This window comes from Sinocyclocheilus rhinocerous, unplaced genomic scaffold (assembly GCF_001515625.1).
Source record: "Sinocyclocheilus rhinocerous isolate Xijiao unplaced genomic scaffold, SAMN03320098_v1.1 scaffold111, whole genome shotgun sequence".
NCBI lineage: Eukaryota > Metazoa > Chordata > Actinopteri > Cypriniformes > Cyprinidae > Sinocyclocheilus > Sinocyclocheilus rhinocerous.
This window is the reverse complement of record NW_015642811.1, coordinates 167,496-179,923: the sequence shown is the minus strand read 5'-3', so window position 1 is coordinate 179,923 and position 12,428 is coordinate 167,496. Positions and strand designations below refer to the sequence as shown.

The 12,428-nt window shown below is 34.8% G+C and overlaps 1 protein-coding gene across 1 annotated transcript in view; it reads right to left on the bottom strand.

Annotated features, from left to right (window-relative positions):
• LOC107756425 (A disintegrin and metalloproteinase with thrombospondin motifs 2-like) overlaps positions 1 to 12,428 on the bottom strand; it is a 123,920-nt gene that overhangs the window by 71,823 nt on the left and 39,669 nt on the right. The window contains exon 3 of the mRNA XM_016573524.1: positions 1,235 to 1,406. Within this exon, the coding sequence (XP_016429010.1) occupies positions 1,235 to 1,406 (172 nt within the window). The remainder of the gene's footprint in view (positions 1 to 1,234; positions 1,407 to 12,428) is intronic.

Genomic DNA, 12,428 nt, shown 5'->3' with positions numbered 1-12,428 from the left:
TTTGTAAATCTTGCTAAACCTTGCTGGCTGTGCATGTTGTTTTCTGCCTGAAGTGAAGCATGAAAAATTTTCAACAAAACCAAATCCCATAAATAGAAGGCCTATAAAAGCAGTACAGAAAGGTTAAAATGTATTTTTTTTAAAATGTTTTTAAAGAATGAAGCATGCTTAGACTATCACCACATTTTTTCATTAACCTTATCCTTAAAACAAAAATGACAAAAGTGCCAATAGTCACTACATTTCAGAGTGCTTTACACAGCAGATGTACTGACATGCACCTTGGGTTAAAAGCGTGCAATAGCTTTGCCATAAACACATTATAAGCAGAGAAAAATACAGCTGAAATTGACTAAGCTTTGTGCACGCAGAGAGCAATTGAAGAGAGGTTTTGAATTGATTTTCTACCTCCTGAATAAGTACATGACCAAATGGTGCTAACAACATCTCAACAGCTGCTTGGCAGAGTTGCAAAATGTCACTTGTAAGCATTCAATTGACAGCATTTTTAAATGCTCAAAAGCTATCTAAACCTTAAATTTGCCATTAAAAGCTTAAGAGAGAGTTCATTTTGTATTCATAGTACAGCAAGCATTTTTATGTGAAGAAAAAAATCATTTGATTTTTCATGACATTTGATTTCTCATTTGATTTCTCATGACCTATATACATATTGTTTTATATTTATAAAAATGATTCTGTTATTCACCTACCATGAATATATAAGTATTTAAAAAGAAAACTGTTTAAACAATACAAAAACAATGTTACAGAGTGGCTGTTTTACAACCGATTTCACAACCCAAATTCCTATTCAGTTACATGACTCACAATTACTGTTAGACAACACTCTTTTTCTTCAACGTGGCACTTCATTGAAAGCAATGCATGATGTTGGACTCAGCTGAGCAGTCAGTGGACGATGATCCAAATAGTGAAACCCAAGCTGACCAGAGGCCTCCTTTGACTCTTTGGGTTAACAATGCATGTCCACCACATGAACCATTAGTTATAACCACACTGACAGTAAATGTCAGAGCAACTATTTTGCAAACGCTCTTCAAAACTGCTAGATTTGAAATCAAAAGCTTTAGAAATGCTGAAAAATTAGACAGCGCAACAATGGTACAACTACATAACACGAAGGATTTCATGTTTTCTTTACAAGCAGGGGAATTGTTTAGCATGTACAGGCAAAATATGCAGGTTAACATAAACGCTGAACAGCACTAACCTTTGGAGTGGAAGTCTGCAGCTAGTGAGCTAACAGGAGGCTTCTTCACGGCGTCGGAACGGTACACAATGTGAGAACGGCCACCGTCCTCTTCCTCCTGCTCAATCACATGATGTCCCGTTTCCACTGGCTCAATAAAAAACTCCTCCTGCTCAGTTCTGATCATCCCTGCCTGTGAGAAGAAAAAAAGATACATGCATTGTATTTGATCATGCATTGTATAACATGCATTGTCATTTGCACTTATATATTGTTGCTCTTTTGTTAGTTTTGACTGCTTTTATTCTCCTCATTTGTAAGTCGCTTTGGATAAAAGCGTCTGCTAAATGACTAAATGTAAATGTAATGTAAATGCATTGTGCCAACTTATACAAACATTACAATGTCATTCCACAGGATAAACAAAGACGTTCTTCAAGCTAATACTCCAAATATCTTGTGATAAATTGAGTGGCACAGAGAATAAAAGACCCTTGCCAGGTGTTTGTTGGGTTGAATCCCTTGCTGATGATGAGAGGAAGCAACTTAACTCATGTACACTATTTTACTCCCTCCTCGAAAAAAAACAGGAAATTGAAAAGTGCATACAACCCTAGCATGTGCAAAAGGAAAAAAAGTCAATACAAATCATTACAATGTTGTGTTAAATAGGCAGCTAAAGTTAAATAGAGCTCAATCAAATAGTATATCCATCTAAATAACAAAGTTTGGTATCAGGCTTTTGGAAAAGGGTTGCATTTATTTAAAAATACAGTACAAACAGTAATATTGTGAAATATTATTACTATTTTAAAAAACTGTCTTCTATTTTAAATATATTTTAAAGTGTAATTTATTCCTGTGATGGCAAAGCTAAATTTTCAGCAGCCTTTACCTCAGTCTTCAGTGTCACATGATCCTTCAGAAATTATTCTGAAATGCTGATTTTGTGCTCAAGTAACATTTATTTATTATCGATATTGAAACCAGTTCCTGCTAAATATTTTTTTTGTGGAAAACGTGATATGTTTACAGGATTCTTTGATGAACAGAAAGAACATCAATTTGAAATAAAAATATTTGTAACAATGTAAACCACTTTACTGTCACTGTAGATCAATTTTATGAGTCTTTGCTGAATAAAAGTATTAATTTCTTTTTAAAATATCTTCCTGACCCCAAACTTTTGAACAGTAGTGCAAACAATGAGGCAACTGACATTTAAAAGAATTCAACAAGAAAAAAGCTAAAGAAAATTAATCATGGTCAAAAAGGAAATTAACTACACCAATGAAATCATTAGGCCACTCTGTTCTTCTGTGTGTTCAATCTTGATTCTAAATAATTTTACACCACAATTTCCATTTTAGCACCTTTTTATTCCTAATATGGGCCCCTGCAGAATGCAGAACCCTCCTCAAGGCAAACTTTAACACATAGCGCTGAGATCCTCTTTCCAGCTTTCAGACTCTAAAAGGTTTAGTGTACCCTTAGGCCCCATTTCACCTGCGCTGAGACACATTACTCCCACCAATATCCACCTTGAGTCAGTCAAATCTCAATTTTATTTCCACACCTGATTTAGGATCAGTTCTTCCAACACCAGCTGCATTTTAAACACAAGGATATTTATAACAGGAGTGGCTCTGAATCAGCTGTGGCACATATGAGACAGAAACTGGATTTCAGAAGCACCCCAGAGAGTGATATGACACAATGATTCCCAGAGGAGACGGATCGTCTGTCTCTGCTTAAGGCTGGAGTACCATTGCAGATGTGCATGGTGTGGACCACTGTGTAACTCTACAGGTAAGTAGTCGTGGGTTCGGCTGACGCTTGCAGCCTGTCATTAAAACATTAGCCCAATGAGATTTTTGAGATTTTTCCCACAAATGTTTTAATTAGGCATTTTCCCTCTTTATTATGAACATACAATGCTGGGTTGTTTCAACCCAACTTTGGGTCAAATATGGACTAACCCAACTTTTGGGTAAAAAATTTAATGTAAAAATTTAACCCAACGGTTGGGTTAGTCCATATTTGACCCAAAGTTGGGTTGAAACAACCCAGCATTTTTTAGAGTGTACTGTGTAACGCTGCAATTCTGATTATTTTTTACATAAATATGACAACTTTAGTGACCAGTGGGCACATATCTCATAAAAACTTGCCCAGTGCTCATTTAGTGTGTCATTTGGCTTTAAAACATATTAAGAATTATTAAAAAATGATGTTCAGTATGTGCAAAAATAATCAGCTTGCAGTAACTGATCAAATCGATAATCGATCTTGAAAGACAAACGACAACGAAATTCATTATCGATTAGTCAGGTCTTTGAGAAATCACAAATGCATTACTTTCCATAAAAAGTAACACAATATTGTAATCCATTACTTTTAAAAGTAACTTTCCCCAGCACTGCTTACAGGATAAAGAAATGGCATTAACTGTGATCAGAGGACATTCCACTACAGAACATTCCACTCTTTCCAGATAACAGTAATTTTGTTTATTTAGTTATTTAAACATCTGCTTTAAAACTATGGGCAATTGCTTTAAAGCAATTTTATAGCCTTCAATCTGAACATTTAAGAGGACAAGACTAAGCAGGACGAATAATAACATGTTTTATATAGAATAAAATAAAATATATTTTATATAATACATATAAAAATGATCTATTAAACATTATATTTAATATTCAGTATATTAAATATTTCATTTATCTATTAAATATCATATTGAATATCCAGTATATTTTATATATTACCCCTAGTAAAAAAGTAATGTATTTAAAATACATTTATTTCATACTAAGTATTTTTCAGATCTGTTAACATATTTACTGAGAGATAACTCATGACTTACTGATATAAAAATTATAATTAAACTTTATTTGGCGTACTACATGTGCACAATGCACATTTCTTAATATTAAGTCTAAAATGTTTTAATGTCACTTTTGATGATCTTTGAATAATATCGGCCTTCACATTCAAAATATATAAAGTGTACCTGAAGTATACTTGCAATAGTTCCACTTTAGCACAATCAAATATACTAAGTATATCTTCGATTGGACTTTAGGCAAGGCAAGGCAAGTTTATTTATATAGCACATTTCATACACAATGGCAATTCAAAGTGCTTTACATAAAAGGAAGTACAATAATAATTAAAAAATATATATATAATAATCACAACAATAAAAACAAGGAATTTAAAAACCTACTGTTAGTAATGTGCTCTTAACACAAGCAAACATTCTCACGCTTTGTTCAACCTCTTCCCCACTAAGTGAAAAATTCTCCCAAAATACTTAACTATTCCACTACTTCACCCCCTACTTACTTTGACCATCATAAACCAAACAAATAGAACTCAGAGGTCCTACTTTCAACTGATTAACCAACAAACTTGTCTTGCTTTGCCCACATTCTCTTTAGCGCTAATTTTGCACAATTAAGTACAAAATTAGTTGTTCCAATTTAGCAGAATTTAAGTATACCAGTTTAGTATACTAAAGGTACAATTGCAGGGCATTTTCACTAGGGACATTTTCTATAGAAATACACAAAATTATTTATTTATTTATGAGTTGTTAAAATAGCATTGAGTTTAAAACCCTTTATGTGACGGTTTGATGGTAATTCATTCTAATAATTATTCATTCCATTCTAATTTATTGGTCTAGGCTGGAGTTACCCTACTACTCACTATGATCAGATGCTGCTGTGCGACAATTCTCCTTACCGCCACACAACACAAGCTGTAATCCCTTGATAGCTAATTGGCCAGTGTGCATAAACCACCCAAGCATCAGTGGCTTAAGATAAGTGCATGTCAGCTGTAGCTTTTACACGGGTCACTGCAAATTATGGTTTCTTGACATGATTCACACCGAAAGGAGACTGAGGAGGGAGCCGTCACCGCCCAAGCTGAGCACAGTTGGAGTTTGCTGAGCAAAAACGTGCTAAAAGATCCATATGTCAGCCTGAGTTATGTAAGCCATCTCAGAAGGGTATCTACCCTGGATGACCTTCTCTTCGATGAGAGGTAGAAGAGGAGACAGAAACAGATTGAGAGAGGAAAAGGAAAGAAGAGGAAGGAGAGGTGGAAGGTAGAAGAAGGAAGGCCAGAGGGCAAGATGTATCCTGTCAGGAGGGTGAAAGAGTAGCACCTGATGCTAGTGACAGGAGAGTGAAAGATAAAAACGTCAAGCGGAGGTGCTAACACGCAGTGTCAGGTAATCTTTCTCTCTCTCGCACGCTCTTGCGCACTCTAGCTCCTTGCTCCAAAACCAGCGTTCGGAAAATTGCTTTCACTCTCCTTAATTCCATCTGTCTGTTTAGACAACTGGTAATTACCAGTCTTGCTGACTGCATCTATGCAGCATCCATAAGGGAAATCTCACATCACAAACACACAGGCATAAATTCATGCCCCAGGCATGCTCTACATGCATGCTGTCATTGTCTGTCCTCTCACGTTGACATCTTAGACAGGAATGGCTGAATGATCTGGTGGTGAGCATGCAGTGAGAATAACATGATCATTTTAATACTGCATGAACTTTTGTGGCTCCTGCATAGAATTAGACATGATAAGCATGTGGTTATCATCATAAAGTGTGTCATTTTATATTTCAAATTAAACTATATTTTAATCTATAAAGTATATTAGAAAATAGTACATTTTATGTTATATTATGTTATATTATACACACACACAGACACTACTTGTCAGAAGTTTGGAATCATTCAGATTGCATTTATTTGATCAAAAATACAGTGAAACCGGTGATATTGTGGAATTTTATTACAATTTAAAATAACTATTTTAATATATTTTAAAATGTAATTTATTCCTTTTCAGCAGCCATTACATCAGCTTTCAGAAATATTCATTTATACTACTATACATTTATATATTTATTAAACATTTATAATAATAACAAATATTATTATTATAATAATTTAGATCTAAATGATGAGCATAAAGGATTTGTTTCAAGAACATTAAAACATCTTAATTAATCCAATTATAACAGAATGATTTAATAATTTGATTTGGTTTTATTACAATGCAGTATAAAATTCAATTAATAATTAATAATCCAATCCGATGCATTTATAATATCATGCTTAATATTCTCACATTGTATAAATGGGTATTTATGCATCAAAATATATAGCTATTGCCATCATATTTTTGAAAAGGTTCCCTAAACTCAAACATATTCTATGTCCAAAAAAGAAAGAAAAAAAGTCATCAAGTGAGAAAAGTAAAAGATTGTTTACCGTTACACAACACTAATAATATCCAAAAATAGTCTGTTTTAAATAAAATTCTCTGGCAATATTTAATACATATCAGATTTGAAATAATGTGCCTGAAAAAATTAGGAATTAAATATGGCTAGGGCAACATATGCAAACAATTATGGTCCAGCGCTGTCTGTCAGCGCTGTGAGTTATGACTGAGGCTTCTGTGCGGACTGGGTATAATGAAGGTCTACGGATGGACTGGCTGTGATTTACCGCACTTACGTTATAAATCAAGTTTTCATCTGCCTATTTAGAAGCACAGGTGATGCAGCTCACAGAAACTGTCAAAGTTCAGAGAGACAAGCTGGCTATCAAAAAGAGTTCAAAAGAGATGCCAGTTTTGAGAAACGTCTGAGAAGTCTGTAATTCAGCTGCATTTCTGAGAAACTCTTGAGAGAAGTCGTACCGTCTCCGTTTGTGTGTCTCTCTCGGTTCTTCCCTTCATCTCTAGGCCTTGCTGATGGATCTACACTGTGGCTCCTGCTCTGGAATACCAAACAGAGGAAGTGAGGAGCGCACTGCAAGAGAGGAAAGATGACGCGAGGGACTCTGAGACACGGACGTATCGATCGTTGAAGGGAGAGGCGACCGGACAAGTCTGTGCTGTCCCTTCAGCTCTCAGAGGAGATGCTGAATAAAACATCAGAGGCCTGCTGGAGCCGAAAGAACAGTGTGTTCACTTCCAAGACGGGATTTAGGAGACGAAGACAGAGCGGGCAGGTAGAAACAGAGCAAGGGCTAAAATGGCTGCTCGTCTTGGGTCTTCCCTGTTTGCTCACTTCTTCAAGTTCAGTGGATGAGGGCAAAGCAATTTAGAAGAGAACCAAAAAGGTCTGTCAGGATGGATAGAGAGACAAACCCTAGAAGCCAAAGACAGTCAAACCTAAAATCAAGCCTTTTAGATTGGTTCATGACTTGTGATACGAGAAAACTTCATGCTCACCCCACAAGGCCAGTGTTCAGCTGTGTTGTTTAATGGTCACTAGCCCCTTCTTGCTGCAATTGTGATAGCATGATATTATATTGATATTATTTGTTTTTATTTATTTTAGTGTTGTATTATTTATTTTTGTTTATATTGTATAAAATAATATATACACATAATATATGCACACGTTTTATACTGTATAAAATAATAAACACACACGCATGTTTTTGAAATAAGTCTATTAAGTCTGCATTTATTTGATCAAAAATAGAGTTTAAAAAAACAGAAAAATTGTGAAATATTATTACAATTTAAAATAAATGTTTTCTATTTTAATATATTTTAAAATGTAATTTATTCCTGTGATGCAAGTCTTCAGTGTCACATGATCCTTCAGAAATCAATTTTTCTGATTTGGTGCTAAAATAACATTTCTTATTATTATCAATGTTGAAAACAGTTGTGCTGCTTAAAATTCCTCTGGAAACCATGATACGTTTTTTCGTTCAACGTTCAAAAGAACAGCATTCATTTGAAACTGAAATCTATTGCAGCAGTCTGTTATTTTTGATAAATTTAATGGGTCCTTGCTGATTAAAAGTATGAATTATTTAATAATGATAATAATAATAATACTGATCCCCTACTACCATTGGTACCATTTAACACACACACACACACACACACACACGTAGCCCACATAACTCCAAACTCTCATATATATTAGGCGGCAATATATTATTGTATAAGTCTATATACTACATATATGACATACTGAGACCTTTTACTTACACCAGGCGAGATTCGTGGAACTATATTCTTTGCTAGACCTCGACCCTGAGGCATTTACCCCATTGGCCTCATCCATATTCTTTCCTTGGTGTTATTAAATGCATACATATATCCATATATCAAGACTGTTTCTTCAATAACTGCTTCTAATGTAATGTATTATACTCTTGCCACTGCATTCATTCAACTGTATGACATTTCTCAGAAAGCAATGTGAAATGTGTCTATTTCACCAAAATCTAATGCTGCATACTGACTGTAAAAAATGTTCTGAGCAATATGTGCAAATATAGTACAGGATGCAGTAAGCACACAAACTAGCTTTGTGACAAACTGTTATTAAATGAATATCTGTGGTCTACAGCACAACAGCTGCTCACTTGATGCCTTATTTGATATAAACTTGTTTCTCCTTAATGAAATAGGCAGTTAGCATTTGCACAAGGTGTAAAATCTTTTTGAAAGATGTAACACGATGGTTTCCATGGCACCGCCTATGGATTTCAAGGTGAGCAGGACCTAAAAAAAGACTAACCGTGACTTTGAGCAGTGGGGAGGCTGCCAGTTAGTGGCACATCACTATGACACATTAGATAAGACAACTTTCTGTATCACGATGAAAAACACTGAAGAAATTAGAGGGGATAGATATTGCACCCTTTACCCTGCGATCTCTAAAAACGGGCAAAAATGAAAAATCATAAAGCAATAAGCCACATGAGACCTTGCATTGAAGGGATTTACCATAGTTAAGATGCAAAGTGAACTCCTAAAAACTACTGTAAAATCGCTGTGCACATAAGGTGCAGCAACAAACTTTGACCCCTTAATGAACCACTTTGAACATGGCCTATCCAATCAGATTTTCAAGTTTCGATTTTAGCTTTGTATCTTCTTTTTACAATGTACCTGTGGTTTAATATGCCACAAATCATTCCAGGCCTTAAATCCCATCTCATGCCTTTTATAAGAGCTTACAGAGGCTTTATACTAAATGTTGTTAAGAAACCGTGATCTGGGATTCAATAGCAATCAATTGGAAAATGTTGTGTTCAGCTTTAAGGTCTAATCCTGTTCTATCATATCTCTCTCAGCCTGTCAGAGACAATCTGATTTAAGACCGTCCCTGACCTTATGGCGACAGTGTAAGGGGAGAGAAGGAAGCACTATGGAAGACTAAGAATTAGTTTAGAGGCTTGAATACTGTTAGTTGTATGACTGCAGTAATTATCTACTGTGAGAGAACGATGCTTTGTGCATTCAGAAAACAAGGGAGGAGAGAGTGTCTCTCTGACTGAGTAAGGTGGGGCATAAATATCTATTTGTCTCTCTCTGTCTGTCTTTCTTTCTCACACAGACACACACACACACACACACACACAGGGGAATAAAGTAATTCAGTAGGTGCAGACTGATGCACCTTGATTTTCAGACACAATAAAAAACAATGAGGTTAAATAACAGATGAGCTGCAATTTGAAAAACGGCTTTAAATTCTTCAGGGAATTTTCAGACCAAATTCCTTCTAAGCTAAAAATAAAATTGTAATCAAATATTTTTATTTTGTTTTCTGGTACACTAAACAGGACAAATCTATTTGATAAACATAATTTAACAAGAAAATTTAGCACATGAATGTGTTTAGAGATTTTATATATATATATATACTGTATATAATCTCTAAACAACATGTAAAAATATATAAAAATAAAGGAATGCTTAAATGTAATATACATACTATATAGTTTACATTTTTACATTTTTTTACATATTTGTTTGTTGTATTACATATTTATACACTATATAGATATATAAATTCTGAAAAACTATAAAACTAAATGCTTGCCTAAATTAGTGTGTGTGTGTGTGTGTGTGTGTGTGTGTTTTAATGTACCCCTTGGACAACATGTAAAAATATATAAAAATAAAGGAATGCTTAAATGTAATATACATACTATATAGTTTACATTTTTACATTTTTTTACATATTTGTTTGTTGTATTACATATTTATACACTATATAGATATATAAATTCTGAAAAACTATAAAACTAAATGTTTGCCTAAATTAGTGTGTGTGTGTGTGTGTGTGTGTGTGTCTTTACACGTCTGCCCTAGTTTTGTCAACGCAAACACATACTCACCCAGTCTTTTTTATTCACACAAACTCATAAATTCTCACAAGGGATGGCAGATGTCAGGCCGATTTACACCGTAAGAGACTTAGTGATGCAACCTTGTGTGTATCCCAGCATCCCTCTCATTACACTGAGTGTTCACTGAGAGATACACTGTCCTCAGATCAGAGCCCTCACACCAAATTAAATATGAAAATAAATACACATTCCAGTGTGTATGCCAAACAGTTGCAGAGTAGATGCATTTGTGTTACACTAACAGTGCTGTTTCTGCTTATGTTGCCTTTAAAAGCCAGACAGGCTTGTGCTTTATGTCTGGCTGTGTGTACATAAATGAAATCCCCCCTGAAAGCTTCCAGTGCACATAGTTGAATGATCTGCTTAGATTAATGATTCAAGTAGCTAAACACATACAAACACACACATACAAAACAGTTCTGCCCCTTGGCAGAATTCACTGGCATTGAGCAGGAACCTCAGCTAGCAAGAGGCAATTCTTCTTGCGGCAAGAGACTGTGTCCCTCAGATGAGTTCAGTGGGCTTTGAAAGGTGAGAGTGTAAAAGAAAGCAAAAAAGAGACTGTGCATAACCAAATGACAGTTTCGTGAAGGCTGGAGAACTTTTCAACAGGCTCAGAAGGTGCTGACAGAGATGTATATGCGTGAGATTATGAGAAAAGAGAACAAAGCTAAGGGATGGACAGTCAGAATGAGAGCTGGGTAAAAAGACACTTACGAAAGTGTCATCAAGAATTCAGAAGAGGAAAAAAATGGTCCAGGCCATGTCACTAACCATAGTAATAATAACCATATGTTTGCAAATTTAAAGAAATATGCTACTGTTCAAAAGTTTGGGGTTGGTAAGATTTTTTAATGGTTCTGAAAGAAGTCTCTCATGCTCACCAAAGCTGCCTTTATTTGATAAAAATACAGTAAAAAGTTTTCTATTTGAATATATTTTAAAATGTAATTTATTCCTGTGATGTTAAGCTAAATTGTCAGACCTTTACTTCAATTAATGAATTAACAAAATAATTATTTTATTCAGCAAGGAAGAATTAAATTGATCAAAAGTAGGGATGCACTGATGCCACTTTTTCCAGTACTCGCCCGATACCGATACTTTTATTTTTGGTACTTGCCGATACCAAGTACCGATATAAAAAAATATCAAAAATTATATCTGGTCTCTGAATAATTTTTGGTTTGACTGTATATCCTTCTGTTATTTTCACACTTAATTATGCCCATAAAAATTTTCGTTACTTTCACTGTTCATTTTTTTTGCTCTATGGTACATCATCTTTAATTTAATAGCATCAGAGCTGCTCCATTGCCGCGGCTTAGTACTTTAATCACGCGCTTTGCTGTAATAATGCAGGGAACCACTCGTTATAAATCTCCTAACTGTGATATTTTCAGAAATAGAAGTCGCGTTTTTTAAACAGAAGATTTAACTGCTTTCATTAATTCAACGTGACTGATAAACACACGACTACGAAAATATATGGTTTATCTGAGTTCGTCTTATTATATTTTTTTATTATAATAAAGTATATAATAATGCAATGCTAATCGACATAGCCTTTATCTTAGAATACTATGAAATATGTTGCGTGCCTTATTCTGTGTAAGAAGCCACATCATCTCACAGAAGGATTTATTTCAAACACTCGACTGACGTTATGAAGTGAGTTTGGAGTAAAAACATGTTATTAAATCACGTGCTTTCAGGAGGAGCAGCATTTACTACACAGAGCCGTAGTTCACCGAGAAGCTATGCAAACAGCTGTCATTATCACGAACGATTTTTTTCGATTTCAGATTTAGATTCATCCAGTGGGGACATAATTATGGATTATAATGACTTATACTGTCTTTTTATGCGTTGCATTGCATCACGCCGTGTAAACATAAAACACTGTCTGCGTTTGTGATCGGAGAAACATCAAACAGTAAGCGCTACTCTACACTGCTCAAAACTCACATTTGAATCATCAGTGGCAAATTCTTTAAATATAAAAACGTACT